This window comes from Quercus lobata, chromosome 7 (genome assembly GCF_001633185.2).
Source record: "Quercus lobata isolate SW786 chromosome 7, ValleyOak3.0 Primary Assembly, whole genome shotgun sequence".
Lineage (NCBI taxonomy): Eukaryota > Viridiplantae > Streptophyta > Magnoliopsida > Fagales > Fagaceae > Quercus > Quercus lobata.
This window is the reverse complement of record NC_044910.1, coordinates 28,837,761-28,857,739: the sequence shown is the minus strand read 5'-3', so window position 1 is coordinate 28,857,739 and position 19,979 is coordinate 28,837,761. Positions and strand designations below refer to the sequence as shown.

At 35.0% G+C, this 19,979-nt stretch overlaps 1 protein-coding gene across 2 annotated transcripts; it reads left to right on the top strand.

The window, feature by feature from the left end:
• The first annotated feature begins 13,200 nt into the window (after window positions 1–13,200).
• Window positions 13,201–18,640, top strand: LOC115952185 (NADPH-dependent aldo-keto reductase, chloroplastic-like). 2 transcript variants are annotated; one of them, XM_031069262.1, is made up of 8 exons: window positions 13,201–13,254; window positions 14,163–14,318; window positions 15,738–15,788; window positions 16,678–16,754; window positions 16,992–17,079; window positions 17,176–17,451; window positions 17,651–17,899; window positions 18,212–18,640. In XM_031069262.1, exons 2-8 carry the CDS (start codon window positions 14,199–14,201, stop codon window positions 18,296–18,298), a joined length of 948 nt encoding a protein of 315 aa, XP_030925122.1. In that variant the 5' UTR covers window positions 13,201–13,254; window positions 14,163–14,198; the 3' UTR covers window positions 18,299–18,640. The 2 variants fall into 2 exon arrangements, with proteins under 2 accessions (XP_030925122.1, XP_030925121.1); XM_031069261.1 differs by having other exon boundaries at window positions 13,240–13,254; window positions 14,160–14,318.
• The last annotated feature ends 1,339 nt before the right edge of the window (window positions 18,641–19,979 follow it).

Below are 19,979 nucleotides of genomic sequence, written 5' to 3'. Positions count from 1 at the left end.
ATAAAAGAGCATTTGCTGAGTATGTCAGGTTGAGAAGTGAGTTATGGCTATTTTTATTGCGAAAGGGTGAAACTAAAAATTTGTAGTACCACTGTCAGATACTGTTTTGAATTGCATCCAAATTTCCAAAATCAATGAAACGCTGATTTTCTTGTCATTGTTAATCGACATTGGTGGAAGTTTTACAAGATCCATCACTGTGGCCTACTTGTCTCATGTGCCAAATGCAACTTTTGATAGTTGTTTTTTTTTTTTTTTTTTTTTTGCTGAATAACACATATATTAACACAAAAAAGAAAGCAGAAACAAACAAAAGCAGGGGAAGGGGGGAGAATTAGCCATCACCACCTTCCACCAAGCTAGATACAACAGAGCGAGGGGGGGATCCAAAACTATTACAAAAGTAAGCCCATTGGGCAAGGGAATGAGCTACACAGTTAGAATCTCTAAATACAAAGGAGGCATTCCAACATACAAAAGAGTTAAGGACCAGCCGGATATCCTCAATGATAACATTGATGGACCAATGAGGAGTTGTAGATGGGTTTAGGATAGCCTTTATCACTGATTGGGCATCTCCTTCTATCACAACTCTAGCAAAACCTTCTTTGCAGGCCAAACTAGCTGCTAAGAGAGCTGCTTTAGATTCTGCCCATAAGGGCTCACCTGGGCAATCTTCTTGAGAATCAGCTGCTACTATGGATCCGTTGCTGTCTCTGCAAACCACTGCCAGCACCACCTTATCAGGCTTCACTGCTACATCAAAGTTACATTTGATCCATCCAAGAGGAGGGGGCTTCCATGAGGGGGAGTTCTCTTTATTCCCAAGAATAGAAAGCCAAGCTTGCTTGTGTTGAGAAAATACCTTATTTATTTGGATGGAGAGCTTTATTGAGTCTACTGGTTGGTTTCCCCACATTGTTTGGTTTCTATTCTTCCAAACTTGGTCACAGAGCACCGTTGCAAAAAGAGAAAACTCCCTTGCTTCTTTGCCTTGGATCTTTAACTTTTCAAGTGGATTTATTATGATCTTTATCCACTGATCAATATTCATATCTTTGAAAACATTCATGTTTAGGGGCCAAACTGAGTTAGCCCAAGCCTGGACTGTGATGGGGCAACGTATAAAGACATGTTCGACAGTTTCAGCCTCTTCCCCACAAACTGGACAGCTTATGTTAGGAATTGGGAATCTTTTACTAAGAATCTCCCGGACCGGAAGACATTTGCAGACAATTCTCCAGAGAAGAAGCTTAAGCCTCTCATGCATTTTGCTCTTCCACAACATCTTCCAGTGCTCTTCATGCATTGACCCAAGTGAGGTGCTGCTTTGTTGCATTTTTAACATATATGCTGATTTTACTGTAAACTCACCTGATGGACTAAGACCCCAGCATAAGGTATCACACTTTGGGAAAGCAGGAATGTGGATATTGAGGATCCTTATAGCAGACTGAGACCCAAATAACTCAAAAATTTTCTCCCTATCCCATTGTCTTGATTCATGGTGGATGAGCTCAGCTACTAGCAAGATGTTTGTAGCCACCCCAGCCTTGAGTTTTGGCCTAAAATCTGGTTCTTTGGGGACCCAAGGGTCATCCCATATGTTAATACATCTTCCATCTCCCACTTTGTAGCACATGCCTTTCTTAATGAGCTTGATACAACTAAATAAGCTTTTGCAAATCCAAGACGCTTGTAAAGGTGGCCTTGTATTGGAAAAACTTCCACCTCTTAGATATTTTCTTCTAAACATTTTTACCCAGTGCTTATCCTCATTTTTTTGGACCTCCCAAGCTAGTTTGGTTAGAAGAGCCTGGTTGAAATCTTCACTTTTTCTGAGGCCAAGGCCTCCCATGGACTTGGGTTTGCAAATAGAATCCCATTTCTTCAGGATGCAGCAGCTGGAACCATTCTCCTTTGAACCCCACCAAAATTTCCTATTTAAAACATCAAGCTTCTTTGCTGTTTCTTTTGGGAGTTTGAGAAAGGACATAACATATGATGGCATGGCTGAGGTAACTATGCGAATTAGGGAGGTTCTAGCAGCCTGTGAGAGGATTTTAACTTTCCAGCCTTGGTACTTCTTCTCCACTCTTTCCACCACCTCTTGAAATGTGCCTTTCTTTGACTTTCCTATCAGCATTGGCAGCCCCAAATATTTTCCTTTTGCCCCTTCAATTTTCAACCCCATACTCCCAGCTAGCAAGTGTTTGGAATGCCAATTAGTTAGATTTTTGCTAAAAACCATGGTAGATTTATGGGTGTTTATCTTCTGCCCTGACCAAGAAGAGTAAGTGGATAAACATTCTTTAATGGACCTTATGTTCTCTTCATTAGCTCTCCCAAAAATGAACAAATCATCTGCAAATTGGAGATGAGATATTGGTTGGCATCCCTTAGCAATCTTGATACCTTTTAGCTTTTTACTCTCTTCTGCTTTTTGCAAAAGTTTGGATAGCACTTCTGCTGCTACGATAAATAGGAATAGGGAAAGAGGGTCCCCCTGTCTTAGACCTCTTTGTGGTTGGAAGAATTCATATGGGGAGCCATTTATGAGTATAGAAAAAGAGGTAGTTGAAATGCATTCTGAAACCCAATTTATCCATCTCTCATCAAATCCAAAATTTCTTAGTACATTGAGAATAAAAGGCCATTCCAATCTATCATAAGCCTTTTCCATATCAAGTTTAATTGCCATCCACTTTTCCTTACCTTTTTTCTTTCTCATAGCATGGATGATTTCATGGGCTAATATGCTATTATCTTGTATTTTTCTACCTTGAATGAAGGCAGCCTGCCAGGGAGATATCATCTTGTGGAGGAGTGGTCTCAATCTGTTTGCTAATAATTTTGAAATTATCTTATATAGCACATTACAGAGCGAAATCGGCCTGAATTGGTTAACCATGGCAGCCCTCTCATTCTTGGGGATTAGGGTGATAAAGGTATGATTTATTTCTCTTAACATACAACCGCCTTGGAAGAAGCTTAGAACTGCATTCACAACATCACCACCTATCAAGTGCCAGTAGTGTTTGAAGAAAAGGGGAGACATTCCATCAGGCCCAGGAGCTTTATGAGAATCCATCGAAAATACTGTTGTTTTGATCTCTTCCATCAAAGGCATGGCTAGCAACATTTCATTATCTTCTGGGGTAATGCACCTTGGAATTAAATTATTAAGATCATAAGGAATGTTTGGGGTTGAAGAAGAGAACAGGTTATTAAAGAAGGTTTGAAAGCATTGACCAATCTCCTCCCAACCTGAAATCCACTCACCATTTTCTTTCTTCATAAAATCAATGGAATTTCTTCTTCGCTTTATCACTGTACTTAGATAGAAGAATCTTGTATTGAGATCAAAGCTTGTAAGTGATTTGATTCTGGATTTTTGACGCCATAATATTTCCTCCCTTTTCAACAATTCTTGGATTACCATACACAAATTTTCTTCCTTTTCCAAGTTTTGTGGATTTGGGTCTAAGCATTGAATTTGGTCTAAATTCTTCCAAGCCTCCTTAATTTTGGATTGTACATTGCCAAAGCAGGATCTATTCCATTGTTTTAGCTCTAGTTTAGCTTGTTTGATCTTCTTGCATAGCCTAAGCATTGGGGAACCAGGGGCATCGAGCCTCCAAGCATTCTCCACCACAAGATAACTTGCCTCCTCTCTTGTCCATATTTCTTCAAATTTGAATGGTCTTGGTCTACTTCCTTCTTCTCCTTTAGTGAACAGAACAATTGGGATATGATCAAAGGAATTTGAGGGAAAATGCTTCAGCAGCGCTCTTGGGAAAATTTCAGTCCACCTAGTATTAACTAGAGCTCTATCAAGTCTTTCTTTTATGTTGGCAAGGCCTAGGCGTTTGTTGGACCAAGTGTAAGGTGCCCCCACAAATTTAACATCAATTAAGCCAGCCGAGTCTACCAATCCTTTTAATCCCCCAGTAGAAGATGAAGAAAATGGTTTCCCCCCTTTCTTATCACTTGGCCCCAACAAGTTGTTAAAATCTCCCATACACAACCATGCCCCAGCAAAAGACTCCCCAACCTTTTGAAGATCTTCCAAAAAGGTTTGTTTCTCTAACCTTGCACATGGCCCATAGATCAAAGACAATAGCCATGGTTCATTTATTGGATCCGAGAATACAAGACCATTAATCATATTATCATTAGACATCACAATTTCCACATCTACACCATTTTTCCATCCCAAAATGACGCCTCCTTTAAGACCTCTTGGTTCAACACATTCTAATTTATAGAAACCCAATGAATAAAGTAGAGCTTTGATTCGATTTGAACTAATTTTAACTTTAGACAAGAACAGCAAGTTAGGACATACCTTATTTACAATGGCTTTGAGAGATCTTTTCGACTCAGCTTGGGCAAGGCCACGGCAATTCCATGCAAGGAGAATCATAGCTTGCCGAAGTTGGTTCCCAGCCAAAAGTGATGCCGACCCCCTCACTGGTTATGGGTATAGGATTATCCCAGCAACCAAGACCCACAAAAGACAGAGCAACCCGCTGTACAGAGCCAGCAGACCAGACCCTCGGACTAGAAAGAGAGGAGCAATAGCCGAATGGTCTCAGCTAAGAGAAAACAGCATACTTTCTAACACAATCCGCCTAAAGAGAGAGAGCCGACCAACCTCTGTACCGAGACAAAACCGCCCCGACTCACAGGTGAGCCAATATGACGCCTCCCTGGGCAAAAACTCGCCGGAAATTGGTCTAAAGGGTTTTAGGGGAAGGTTGATAGGAGGAAGCAATTTTAGCTTAACAGAGAGACCCACGGCCACCGAGAGATCCACGGCCACCCTGAGAAAGCTTGTGTGGGAATGGGTTTGTGGAATGTGGGTTAGGGTTCTTTTAAGTTTAGAGGATAGATTGATAGGGAAAACAGGTTTAGGTGAGAAAGTTAGGAGGAGTGCCACACGGAGGTGGAGAAGAAACCACACAGAGGTGGTAGAAGAAGATCACACGGAGGTGATGGGTAAAGGCCACACAGAGGTGGAGAGAGATGCTCCTACTAGGGAGAGAGATGCTCGTCGTAGAGTAATAATCGGTCCCTTGTAACTTTTGATAGTTGTTAGTGTTGCCATATTCTGTACCAAGTATTTTCATAATTTCTTGCTACTAACATTCATATATTTGTACATTTGTGGGTTGCATTGTATTTGAGTTAAAAGAGTTCAAAGTTTTTGAAGTGGAATTATTGCATCAATAGTCTTGCAACCTAATGAGACATTTTTTTTTTTTACTGGGTTTTCTCATTGATCTCATTTGAGGACCCTTTTCTTTGCACCTTATTCAAGGCCCTTTCTTCCTTCTTCTATTTTATTATTGGGCTCTTGCCCATTCTTTATGATTTTTCTTCCTCTTTTACAAGAGTATTCCATAGAACAATGGGTCATCTATATTCATATAAGACCCATGGTCTGGTTCCTTTAAGCTCTATAAATTTTTGGGTATCAACACAGTGCAAAAACAATTGTGAGGAACATGATGATATATCACAATATCAAATACATAAAATAAAAGATTAAATTCAATAAGGACGGAGTATAAACCCTTTGATTTACACCAGCCAATAAGGATATGCCACATCAGACTTTTACTTAAACTTATTATAAAATCAATATATCCTAATACACTTAATAACATCTTAACAAACAAAAAAGCAAAACCTATTTCACATTTTCCTGAAATCTCAACCCCTCTTCAGCTCCTGCGTCTCCACCGATCTGTGATGTTTTTTACTTTCACAATGATGTCCGATACATCTCAAGGAGTATATAAAGAATGTCACGCCTGAATGAGACATAACTAATTCTAGTTAGAAATACTAGAACAACCAAAAACTAAATGGTTTTTCTCTTGTAACTTCTAATTCTATATTATTTTGCCTCTACACACCACATAACCCTTCTGAGGGCATTGTAAAATATGCTATATGAAATAATGATAAAAGTAAGAATAATGTTGCTACTAATGATGATAATAACAAATAAATGGAGGGAAATAAATAGGGTTTATTAGATCTCTGTTTTCACAATGAAGAGGGATTGAGATTTTAGGGAAACATGAAATAGGTTTTGTTTTTTTTGTTTGTTGAGATGTTATTAGGTGTATTAGGATATATTGATTTTACCATAAGTTTAAGTAAAAGTCTCATGTAACATGTCCTTATTGGCTGGTGTAAATCAAAGAGATTACAATCCATCCTTATTGCCCATTCTTTATGATTTTTTTTCCTCTTTTACAAGAGTATTCCATAGAACAATGGGTCATTTTTATATTCATATAAGGCCCTTGGTCTGGTTCCTTTAGGCTCTCTAACTTTTTGGGTACCAACACAGTGCAAAAACAATTGTGAGGAACACGATGATATATCATAATATCAAATACATAAAATAATTATTGTCATATAAATATATATATATATATATATATATATATATTTCTTAGAGCACTAATTTGTTGACGTTAAAGGCATGTCGTTTAAGGTATTTAAGAACCAAAAAAATGACGGTGTCTTGCATTTTTCGAAAGTTTTTTATTTTAACCCTCTCGAGTCTCGAGACCCAGTGCGATCTTAGCTGCTTGCTCTGCCACCCACCCCCGACAGAGATCTTAGCAGGTACTAATTTACAGGGTTTTAATAGAGCTAAGGTGAAAATGTTGACTAAAGAAAGATTTTTCAACCCTCTAAAAGCCTGATGTACATTTGTTAAATATCGAAATCTCTGAAATTGCCTTTTGAGTTTATTTCTTTTTTTTTTTGAGAATCACCTTTTGAGTTTATTTCTAGTTTCCCCGATGGACCCAATCTATAAATAGGGATATGTTAGGCTTATTAGCCGACAACATTAGGTTAAAATACACAAAGTTCGAGTACAAAACAAATTATAGAAGACTCCACCAAACATAAAAAATTCAATATTAGAAACAACAAATATTCTTCCATTTGAACCCAACGAATTTGAAAGAAATATATGCCCCCACCAAGCTGATTTCTATATTTTAATAAACAAAGATTTATTTCATCACATGCATATTATTTGGGGAATGAATATTTTACTATTAGATGGAAGTAATAAAGCCATAAACTATAATGGACAAATATAAAAGCATTTATATCAATCCTTTTAAAATAGCATAAGTTTTGTTCAACCAACTCCAAAATACACTCACATTAACTTAAGTAAAATTGTGCAAAATACAATTCTAGTTACAGTAATCGTGCAAATATACATAGTTACTGTTCATATACAAATTTGTTTTTAAATATTTTCTTTATTTATAGAGAGAGTGGATTTGGAAAAGAAATAAAAAAATTAATAAAAAAATATTTTAATAAAATATAATGTAAAATAGATAATTTGATATGGGCATTTTTGAAATGTAATTATGTAAAATAGAAGAAACATATTTTGGACTACAATAGACCCAAACAAAAAAATGGTCCATTTGACAAAATAATTAAATAAAAAGCTAAAGACTCGTACACAAGATAAGGTCGGGCTCCCTCTCACATGGAGGTAGATCCCACACGTGTGGGGTCCACCTACATGTGAGAGGGAGGAAACATGCATTTGATGCATTGTGTATTTTCTTGCTCCTTTCTTAGGGGGGGAAAAAAAAAGGATAAGGTTGGGCAGGTGCACATCCCAATATTATATTTTATTCTAAGTTTTGATGATAGAAAAGTATTTAATGAAGAAGTTGCAAAGAAAACTCAGAATTAATAATCTTGAGTCCAAAATTTGTCACCTATCTAAAGTCTTTTAAGAGTATTTACATTAAGTTTTGTAAAGTTAAAAATTTGAAAGAAAAAGATATTTTTTCTATATTATACACTTTTTGCATTAGACTTTTATAGGTTTACATTGTAAACACACAAAAAGTGGTAAATATTGTACATATTTGCAAAAAAGTGAATATCAACATAAAACAAATTTCTCTCTCTTTTATTTATTTATTTATTAACTGAGATTTGTCCCTTGTTTTACTTGTGTGATTCTAGGTATTTTTTTTAGATTTGCATAGAAAGGAAATTCTCTTAATTGCATAGAAAGGAAATTCTCATAAAACCAAATTGCTCTCAAATCTTGTTTGCACCATATTGATCGAAAGATCAGGATTGAGGAAAGCCCAAAGAAGGTAAAATGGACATTTTGTCCTTGAAAATTTCCTCTTGACACAACTTCTACTTAGGTAAAGCATGTTTGAGGAGTAGGATTATAAATGAACCAAATTATTTATGAACAACTAGAGGTCGGCTCAAGAAAGAGCTTGTTAATGTTCTTTTGTTCATATAGCAAACATGCCGAGCTCAAAAACAAGTTTAGGCTTGACTATTAAATAAGTCAAGCTCAAACTTCAAACATAATAATGTGTTTGTAACCAAACTTTTGAACATGCAAGCTCAATTTGACTATTTATGAAATTATATTTTTATAAAATTATTTGTATTTGTAGTTTATTGATAGTATAAACAATTTGTTCATAATAAAATTCATAGATTTGTGAAGTGGTAAGAAGTTAATCATTATTTTACTATATATGAAAAAAGAATAAGTTAATCAAATAACTTGTAAACAAGTTTGAGATTGTTGGACAAGAAAATGAACCAAACTTGAATATGTAATCTCCAGCTCGGCAACTTGAATATGTAATCTCCAGCTCGGCTTGTGTTCACAATAAAATTTATTGAACAAGCCTGAATTTTTAATATTTGGCATGGTCAGCTCATTGAAAACATACTAGTTTTTATTAAACTGAAAATGCTAGAGACACAAAATATCTAGACATGGCAAAACGGGCGGGTTAGGTCAATCGGGTTAGGGGTCAAACAAGTTACAGGTCAAAAACGAGTCATCTTAAGCGGGTTAAAAATGGGTTCGGGTCAATCGGGTTGACCCATATTTTTCACATGAATATATATATATATATATATATATATATATATATATATATATTATAAAGAAAACAACATGTATTTGTCATTTGGAAAGTCATGCAACAAATTACTTGATATAAAATGCATTATTTTGAATTCACCACTGTAAGGACGCGTTTCGTGGCGGACCGTAACAGTGTCGGGTTCGCGCGTGAAAAGGCCCCTAACAATATCATTTGTAGAGCGTGGGTTTGGAAGGCTAGGCCTTGGTTGACAAGCAGTGGGCTTTTCGTGGTGAACATACAAGTTTCGGTTTTCCTTCACCCCTGGAGTCTTTCTCCTGGAGGTGGGTTGGGAGGCTCTGGTTTCTGGCCATTTTTCCCAACCCCCCCTATAGATTACTTACTCTTCCTTTTATACTAGCTCGCGTCCACTGTCCTTCGTCCACGCGTAGGGTTAAACTTTCCAAGATTGATACTTGTCCCATCGGTCCATACTCAAAGTCGTTAGGGATGGTTGTAAAAGCCAAAGAATGCGGCTCTGTCGGGTTCAGAACATTAAATGGCAATAACAGCAGCTTTCCCAGGATATTTTAGATCTTTCTTCCATGTTCCAGTCCTATACCGTTTTTACCCTTCCCTTTGGAGGTACTGTGGGTCTGCCGAGGACTGAACTACCCTCGGCAGTACCCAAAGGCTATTTCGTTGAACTTGGGCCATAATCCTCCTCGGCCTGGGCCTTTGGACTCTCCCTGGGTAGAGGGGCCTGGCCCATAAATCATTTGCGCCCCACAACCACTTATATCAAGAATGAACTCAGTTAAACTTATTAATACTTATTCAATAATTTTAAAATTATACAAGTCATAACATTGCTATCTAAAACAAAATAACACAAAGATAAGTAATACACAGGTTTTATTTCTACACAATTTCAACATCCCAAAATATAAAACAAAATTACAAATGACTTATTGGATAACTCATTTGACCCAAAAAAAAAAAAAAAAAACGTATAAGAAATTTATAATCTTGAAAATTAATTTTATAATCTATTATCAATTGTGGTTGGCACTCTATTCAATTTGAAACATACATTAAAGTTTGATTGTTTACTTATTTCTACATGGTCTCTTTTATGAATATCATATCATTGTTAAGCAACACACTCTAGGAAATATCAATAATATATTTTGAAAAGCAGTTCATTTTAAACATAAATTGTTAAAAAATGGGTCTAAGCATTCATAATTTATGCTAATTTGATACTTTGGCTTCACTATTTTCACACTTGTAAATATTTCTCACACGTCTATAATTTTAAATCTATGTTTTTGACTCTACTGGTAACAAGATTATCTTGGCATGTACTTTGCTATTTGATATCTAAAATTTTTTACTCATTACAAAATGCTCAACCATTTATCTTTCAATTAATTTGCATGCAGTTATGTAAATGTCCCATTTGTTTCCTTAAAGCTCACAACAAACAATTAAGCCAATATTGTTTTAATTTTTTTTTTACCAAAAAAAAAAAGTTTTAAAAAATGGATCGGGTTCGGGTTCGGGTTCGGGTCGAGTCAGGTCGGGTTGACCTGTACAAAACATGGGTCGAGTCACGGGTCAACCCGTTTTAGTTTCGAGTCAAAAAATCGGGTTTGGGTCAGGTATTTTATGGGTTGGGTTAGAAAATTCTAACCTGTTTTGCCATGTCTAAAAATATCTCACAATTTGTCACGTAATGAGTTGTGAATGGTGGAGGTCAAATGATGGGTCTGCATCTCCACCACTCACAACTCATCACGTGCCGAGTTGTGAGATTTTTCATGTCACCAGCATGCACCATATAAACTAATTTAATAGTATAACTAGTTAGGGCAGCACTTGCATGGCACGTGCTTGTCGTGGAAAAAAAAGTACTGTAGTAATTAAGGTCAATTCTAGATTTTATTTGTATTATAAAACAAAGATATGAATCAAAAGATACATTAATTTTTAGAATTTTGATAATCATGTCGAAAAAAGTTAATCTCATTCGTTTAAGAATTTTGATCAACCACAAAGTTGGGGTAGTTATTTAACATATAAATATTTATTTAACTATAATAGTTTTTTAGTACCTACTTGCCAAAGACAATATATCTATTCTCTAAAAACTTCTAATAATGATAATGAATATCATCATCTTCCAACAATAAATAACTGAGTTTTGCATAGAAATTTTTTTTAAAAAAAAAAAGATAACAAAAGGCTTATGTCATTGAATATCATCATTCTATCTTTTTAAGAATTTTTATCATTTAAAACTCAAAATACATAAAGAAAATTTTTAGGATGTTAAAATTTAGCAAGAGTAATTTAGACATTACACAATAAAATATTTTAAAAACCATAAGCTTTCATTAGGGTTTAACTGAGAGAATAACAATATGACATATTTGCTCTTTTCCAAAATATTAAGGGAAAAATTGCATAATTTTAAAGTTTAAGGAAGAATTGTAAACTACCCCAAACATAAAGGATGAAAAATGTTTTTTTCCTATTTTTTTTTTTTTTTTTTGGCATGCAAAACTATGTGTTTTTACTTAAAATAATTTGTAAAGAAAAAAAAATATACAAAAAGTCAACTCAAAAAAATTGTATGTGGAATAGTGAATTTTGGCTCAACAAAGTTGATTAAACCAACAAAAAATTTCTAAAAACACAACAGAATAACGCAACATTTTTATAATACCTTTGTAATTTTGTTATATTTTATTTTAACTTGTAAAGAATTGATAGTTCAACATTTTTGAAAATATTGCGACAACATAAAGTGTCTTAACATTTTTCACACAAAAAAATATTATGTCCATGACATTTTCACAACAAATCATAAGTAGTAGGTTACTACAAGTTGTTATTGGTGAGCAAAAAAGTAGTTTCATTGGTAAGTTTAAATTAAAACAAATAACAATTTACCATATTTGATTTGTTATAAAAGTGTTGTGAAAATTATTATGGACAAACCAAAAATAATATAGCAAATATACTACAACTTTATGCATTCACAAAAAAAAAAAAAAAAAAGATCAGAAAGTTAAACTAACCATAATTACTATAGCGAAATTACTGTAACTTTTATTATATATACACATTGCACTTACAATGTAAATTTATATTGTAAACACATAAAAATTGGTAAATGTTGTACACATTTGCAAAATTTGTACAATTTTTTTTTTTTACAAATGTATATAATATTTGCTACTTTTTGTGTGTATACAATGTAAGCTTATATTACAAGTAGAAAGTAAACATATAAAGATCCTTTAAAAAAAAAAAAAACTTCAAACCAAGTTGGTGAACTTGAAGGAAAAAAAAGGAAGAAAAAGGCAAGTCACTAAACCAAAAATACTATTCATAATACTATTCATGAACTTATTCGCTCTTTTTATATATAGGGAAAAAGAGCACAAATCGATGACTGGGAAAATAAATAAATAAATAAAGCAATGAACAGTACATATTGAACAAACCAAAAGTACTATAGTTTTTACACGTTCACCCAACTGTGTCACAACATTTTTACAAAACATTTATTTTCAGTTGTAGTTGGTCACAGTTTCATATTTTATTATTTTATTTTGACTTATAAGAAATTAACACCTCAATAATTATGAAAATATTGTGAAATTTGTTGTGTCAATATAACAATATATATGCGGGTTCTTATAAATATTTAAAAGAAAAAAAGTACAAACGGAAGACTGAAAAAAAAAAAAAAAAAAAAAAAAAAAAAAAAAAAAAGGAGGTTGTAGATTGAACAAACCAAAAGTACGTAGCTTTTACACATTTTACCTAATAAAGTGTCATAATATTTTCACAAAATATTTATTCTCAATATTTATTTTGATTTATAAAAAATTAACATTTCAATAATTGTAAAATTTATTGTTTTCAGTATAATAATATATATAAAAAAAAAAAAAAAATTGGAAGACAAAAAAACGTAACTACTGTAGCTACAGTGCACTGCACCTTAGCTACCGTTCGAAACTAAAAAAAAAAAAAAAAAAAAAAAAAAAAAAAAAAAGTGCCTTATCAAATTTCTACCGTAAATCAACAGTGAAATACGTTGAATGAACAGTATGTAAGTACTGTAGCGGTATGGCCGCTTTTTATACGGTTAATAGAGTGAATAGATATTGTGACGTGTGCGCATATATCAGCTTGCAAGGCTTCAAGCGAATCAAGCTTTCATATTCAAACGTTTATAAATTGTAGAAAGCTACAGTTTGAAAAAAGAGACAGTTGCACAGCAAAAAAGACCTCATATTCTGTAATAAGTTTCAACTGCTTTCTGGTGCGTGTGACTTTTCTTTGGCTGTGTTTGGTTGCTGGAAATTGTTTTCCGGAAAATACATATTTTCCGGAAATGCTAATTTTTGGAAAAGGAAAATGTTTCCATGTGTTTGGTTGCATTTCAAAAAATTTTCCGGAAAATATTTTCTGGTGTTTGGAAAAGAAGAAGGAAAACACAAATCCAGAAAAAATCATCAACGATCTCGCGATCAACGGCGACGGCGACGGCGCGAGATCGCGATCAACGGCGACGGCGCGATCTCGCGATCGACGCTTCGCGAGATCGCGCCGTCGATCGCGATCAACGGCGCGGGCAAGATCGCGATCTCGCGACTGCGCGAGATCGCGATCGACGCTTCGCGAGATCGCGCCATCGATCGCGATCTCGGTCGAAGGCGAGATCGCGATCAACTGCGCGATCTCGCGACGGCGCGATCTTCGCGGCGCTCTGGGTGTGAGGTTCGATCGCCTTTTGGGGTGCGTTTGAATCGACTTCAAACGCTCGTTCGCCGGATCGGAGCACTGGGTGTGAGGTATATTGTTTTTTTTTTGTTCTTTCTTTCAAGCTCGCGTGTTGTCTTTTCTGTTTTTTCTCTCCCTCTCTCTGCGTTTTGCAAGCCACGGAAATCAATTGAAGTGAAAATGAAGGCAGATTTTCATTTCCTGGTCAAGGCTTCAAATTTCGGTCAACAGGAAATTCATTTCCGGAAAATAATATTTTCCGTCACAGCCAAACGCTCCATTTTCCAGAAATTGATTTCCGGAATTCATTTGAAGTCGAAACAAACGCACCCTTTGTCCCCTTCCGTACCTCACTTGTCCATCTCTTATTTTATCATACTATTCTTCATTCCAAATGGGCCGTGTTTGAAATTGATTTTGCTTGGCTTTGCCTATAAATTGCAGCAGAGCTAGCTAGAGTTAAAGAGTGTGTTTTGTGAGAAAATGGCAAAGGCAATTCGATTCTTTGAGTTAAACACAGGGGCCAAGATGCCTTCAGTTGGGTTGGGGACATGGCAGGCCGGCCCTGGTGTCGTAGGCAGTGCTGTCACCACCGCCGTTCAGGTTTTGCTTCTAAATTGTTGGCTCTTTTTTTTCTTTTTCTTTTTTAATATTATTTATTTACTTTTTTCTACATTAAAAATTGTCATATATAAGGTAATACTGTTCTCGTACAAGTATATATCTTGCTGTTACATGCATTGCAATTGCATGATAGGATCAAACTCAGGATTTCCAAAAAAAAAAAAAAAATAGTCAGAATTTTAGTTCAGTAACCAAACATACAAAAAAACAATATTCAAATCAAAACTAATTCAGAAAATGTTAAAACTAGTTAAGTAACAAAGTAAATATCAGTTAAACCAAAATTTAATTATTTACAAAATATAATATAATTGTAAACTGTATTTGAGATAGGACTAAAAAAAATATTCTTAACCATGGATTCGTGGGAAGTTTCAGAAAATCGATGGTTTTTGGGGCTTTAGATTTATTTTTATTATTATTTTTTAAGATTTCGAAGCTAATAAAAAAAATTTAAAAAAAAAAAAAAAAACGTCATTTTTGGGCTTTAAGGTAGTGTTGGGAAATATAGACCCCTTTGCAATCTTTTAACCAATTTTATGTCCATCAATTAATTAACCAATTATAATTTGCAACTTCAGGTTTGGTTAATCACGTCATACAAACAATATTGCCAAACAGATATAGTGCAGAAAATAAATGACACAACAATATGGTTATAAAGTGAAAACGTGAACCGGATTTGAAGCTTCTCTCAGCAGCAATATGTGTTGAATACAACAGCTTCTGCTTGATCTTCAGATTTTATTCAGTTGATGGTGAATTAGAACTTGGTCATAAAACCCAAGGTTTACAAAAACATAGCTCTCCAAACTTATATTAGTTGTCCCTAGTCAGTCCTTTAATACTCTAGCAAATAGGGCTTGAAATTCAAGAGTTTAGACGATTTAATGGGCCTGATTGAGAACCGGGATCTGCAATTCTTTATCGATCGATAGGTGTCGAGCTTGTCTCAATCGGTCAACAGGCGTCGAGTTATGTATTAAGATTACAGAAAGTTCCTTCTTCTTGAGTTGTTCTAGGCACGAGTCTTGAACTTGAAATGTACTCTAAAAAGTAAAAACATACAAGACTTAACTTTTTGTAAACTATTTGCCAATCCTATGAACTATGGACCTAATAGGTTGCATAGTTAACGGGAGTGGATAGACAGATGAAATTTAATACTATAAGTTTAGGGTTGAAATGAACAAAATTGAATTTTAAGGACCAAATTGAAAACAAGACAAAGTTGGGAAATGTACTACATGGTTAATGTCTACACTCAAAACAATATGGTATCTTTTTTTTTTCAACTTTATTTTTAACTTCTTTTTTGTGTTTAAGTTTTGTAACTTACCTGCAGATTATATATGATTAATGGGCAGTTAGCTTACAGATTTTTATATTTCAATGCAGGTTGGATATCGGCACATTGATTGTGCTCAACTTTACTACAATGAGAAGGAGGTAATTTTGCATAAGACCAGATATTGTATATCATCTTAGTTGCCATTTCATATCATGACATTTTGTTAAGTCATTTAACTTAGGTCAGATCTACCTCAAGTGATTTTTTATTTATTTATTTATTTATTTAAGAATGTGTTTGAAAAAGATGACAATGGTTAAAAAGTATTTATTAGAACTGAAAATTTATACGTGTTTATGAAAGGAAAACCAGTTGTCCCAAAGTTGCAGGGGTACTATAAAGTGCATTTCATCTTTCATGTCACTGTTTGGTCTGTGAAGCTTACTGCTTGATTTTCTAAGAAATTGCAAAAACCTAGCAGAAGTAACCATATTCCTCGGAATAATTTAGAAATGGTTAATAGTTTTATCTTTCATCTTCATGGCATAGCTCACTCCTGATATTTTCTAAGTCATACCCAAATGTGGGGCAATGTTAGAATTTAGTTGCGAGTAATTTAATAAATCGTGTTAAATATAAATAATTTTTATTTATTTATTTAGATTATGTAGGGAGCTGGTAGATTCAGATTTTCAGTGCTACTATCATTTGGCATCAAGTGATTGTCACATTGCAAAAGTTTGGTGGCCATTACAGGAACAAAAAGTAGAATGTGTATCTGTTCTCCTCATTAGTTTCCTGATAAATATCAAGAAAAAGAAATAACATAATCTCAGGAAATATCCACCATATAAGTGGGATAACTTGATGTGAGGTAATATGGTCCTTGGGTATAAAATTTGGCTATGAGACTGTCTCCTTGGCAATTTTTATGCAAAAACCTACTATTTAAATCCATCTTTAGAACTGTTCTTTAGGCATTACTAATGTTAATATTTTGTCTATGAAGTCTGAATCATGTTATGACCTAATTTCTGGTGCGTGTAGATAGGGTCAGCTTTAAAGAAGCTGTTTGATGATGGTCTAGTCAAGCGTGAGGACTTATGGATCACCTCCAAACTCTGGTTTGTTCTAAAAATTATATGACTGCAAACCTTACTAAGCTTTCTTTAATGAAAATTTAAATTACCTACAAAAGCATTGTAGCTCAATTTGCACCTCTTGATGTTTTCAACGGAGACGTCCAAAGTTCAAATCTCCTCTTCCCCAATTTTCTAATCAAAATAGTAACAATAATAATAATAATCTGCAATTTTTATTGGCTGTTTTTGTTATCTAATTGGAACTGTAACTATCTGCAGGTGTACTGATCACCTGCCAGAAGACGTACCAAAGGCATTAGATAAAACTTTGCAGGACCTGCAACTTGACTATGTGGATCTGTATCTAGTATGTATACCACACCTAAGAGTGCTAAAATTTAAATAAACTTTGACGGACTTTCCTAATGTATTTCATTACTAAGAGTACTAATTTCTTCTAAAGATGCACTGGCCAATTAGCATGAAAAAGGGATCCACTGGCTTCAAACATGAAAATCTTACACAAACTGACATACCCAGTACATGGAAAGCAATGGAGGCACTCTATGATTCTGGCAAGGCTCGAGCTATTGGAGTAAGCAATTTCTCTTCAAAGAAGCTTGGGGATCTGTTGGAGATTGCACGCGTGCCTCCAGCTGTTAACCAAGTGGAGTGCCACCCTATTTGGCAGCAGCCAAAACTACATGCATTTTGTAAATCTAAAGGAGTTCACTTGTCTGTAAGTATGCGGATATAAAGTGGTCTATAATGTTTTGTGCTTGAAGCCTTGAAGAGAAAAGGAAACAGGCTCTTTGCTAGTAAATTATGCAGAATAGACTATGGCTAGAGCATCAGAAACAAAACAATACTGTTTTCATTTTTATGTGATTTCTGAACAACTTCCCAGATTACTTGATGATGAATTTTTTGTCTTGCAGGGGTATTCACCATTGGGTTCCCCTGGTATGGGATTTATCAAGAACGAGGTCCTTAAGAATTCAATTCTCCTTACAATTGCAGAGAAATTGGGGAAAACTTCTGCACAGGTGGCTCTTCGTTGGGGGCTGCAGACAGGTCACAGTGTACTGCCTAAGAGCACAAGCAAGGCAAGGATCAAAGAAAATTTTGATGTTTTAGACTGGTCTATACCTGAAGATTTGTTTGCAAAACTTTCTGAAATTGAGCAGGCAAGTACCCTATTCTTGTATATATATTCATTTGAATCTTGGTTTGACAACATCACTATTGAGTATAAAATTGCACACAACTTCCTGCCATTGGTTTTTGCAATGCTTGGAGTTAAATCTTATGTTACTCCATTCTTCAGATAAATGCTTTGATCAAAATGTGATGTGTAAGATGGATTTATGGATCATTAGCCAACCATTTTTATTGTTCTTGAAAATTAGGTGCAAAAGAATTAGCGATTTGTTTACAAACAATAAACAGGGCTTCACATTAAGTTAAAATGACTATAGTTTTGGTATTTATTCAAGCAGGAGAGGCTAATTAAGGGTACTGCATTTGTTCACGAAACCCTTGGTGACTACAAGACAATTGAAGAACTCTGGGATGGCGAATTGTGAGCAAGCATCAGATGTTAATTGCAGGCATCGTGAAGTAAATTTCCTTTTATCCAGTTTGATCCAAAGTACTTGATTTTCAATGCTTTCTAACTGGTGTTGACCATAGTCTGGGACCAAATTGTTTCTGCTAGATAAACTTTGAAGTTAATAAAAGAGCATTTGCTGAGCATATCAGTTTGAGAGATGCTAAAGCAACCCTAATAAAACATTAGAACTCTAAACTGTACTTTTTACGTCTAAATCACTTTTAAGTTAAACTAATAAAATAGTCCAATTGTACTTTCTGCTGGATAAACTTTGAAGTTAATAAAAGAGCATTTGCTGAGCATATCAGTTTGAGAAGTGAGTTGTGCCTGCTTTTATTGCGGAAGAGTTAAACTAAGAACTTGTAGTACCAGTTTCGGTTACTGTTTTGAATTACATCAAAATTTTCAAAATCAATTATGAGAGATGCTAAAGCAACCCTAATAAAACATTAGAACTCTACACTGTACTTTTTACGTCTAAAACCTCTCCCCCGACCACATCATCGGAAATCTCCACTAAACAAGATAGTTGCGGTATAAATCACTATGAACCCTCCAAGCCCATAAGCCTAAGTGTACTTGAGCCCTCCTAGCTCTAGCTAGCAGCCGACTACTACGAGCCCTTTCTCTTTCTAGCTTACTAGAGAACCTCCATTGAAGCACCAATGGAAACACCACCAAATAATTTGGATTTTGAATCTGGCTTCTCAAGTTTTCAAAAACCTTCACTCACAGCTCACAAGGGATTGTGTATGGGTGAGATGAAGGAATACAAAAACTCAATCAATGATTGAAAGAAATGGAAAAGAGATGTAGAGTTGTTTTACTCAAAACCAAAAGCTCTCTCTTTTCTTACAAGGGTGGCCTTTTGGATATTCAACTTGTGTTCTAGGGTTTATTAAGGACCTTATCTGAAGGCCTAGCCACGCACAACAACGGTGAGGGTGTGTGCTAGCATAACCATAGTGGCTAGAAAATGTATAGACAATAGAGTACCATGATCGTGTAACTCGCGACTTTGTTGTGACCTGGCTGGTTATGAGATGGTCTCGACTTGCCTAGTCATCACTTTAATCTTGACATTTTGCCATGTGTCACTCACGGGCAGTGTAAGTCACACGAGGTCGCAAGATGACTCTGAATGCAGCTTTCCAAATAGAAGATGTGGCTCAAGTACATCTACCTCAAATACAATTAAGTCTTGAAAAGATACATTAAAATGTAAATAAAATACATACAAATTTGTCACAAAATAAAGCCAATTAACATAGGCTTCTCAAATGACATGCCAATTTTCTTGTCCTTGTTAATCGACATTGGCGGAAGTTCTACAAGATCCATCACTGTGGCTTGCTTATCTCATGTGCCAAATGCAATCTAAGATAGTTTTTAGTGATGGCATATTCCGTGCCAAATTTTTTAGTAATTTCTTACAACTAAAATTCATGTATTTGTTTAGGCGACTAAACCCTAGACTACTAGTACAAACAAGAGTGGGCTTGGGCCTATTACATTGGGCTAATATGTCTAATATATCTCTAATACCCTCTCTCAAACTCAAGGCGAAAGCTCGATAAAGGCTTGAGGTTGGATAAGTATGAGAAGATTCGTTGGATATGCCTTGAAGAATTCCTTTAAAGAAACCACAATGAAGA

Bases quoted from the DNA above. Each gene is read 5' to 3' on its own strand.
- LOC115952185 (XM_031069262.1), top strand. From the start codon at position 14,199: ATGGCAAAGGCAATTCGATTCTTTGAGTTAAACACAGGGGCCAAGATG. The intron at 14,319-15,737 runs GTTTTGCTTCTA...ATTTCAATGCAG, and splicing joins CTGTCACCACCGCCGTTCAG to GTTGGATATCGGCACATTGA. The intron at 17,900-18,211 runs GCAAGTACCCTA...TTATTCAAGCAG, and splicing joins AACTTTCTGAAATTGAGCAG to GAGAGGCTAATTAAGGGTAC.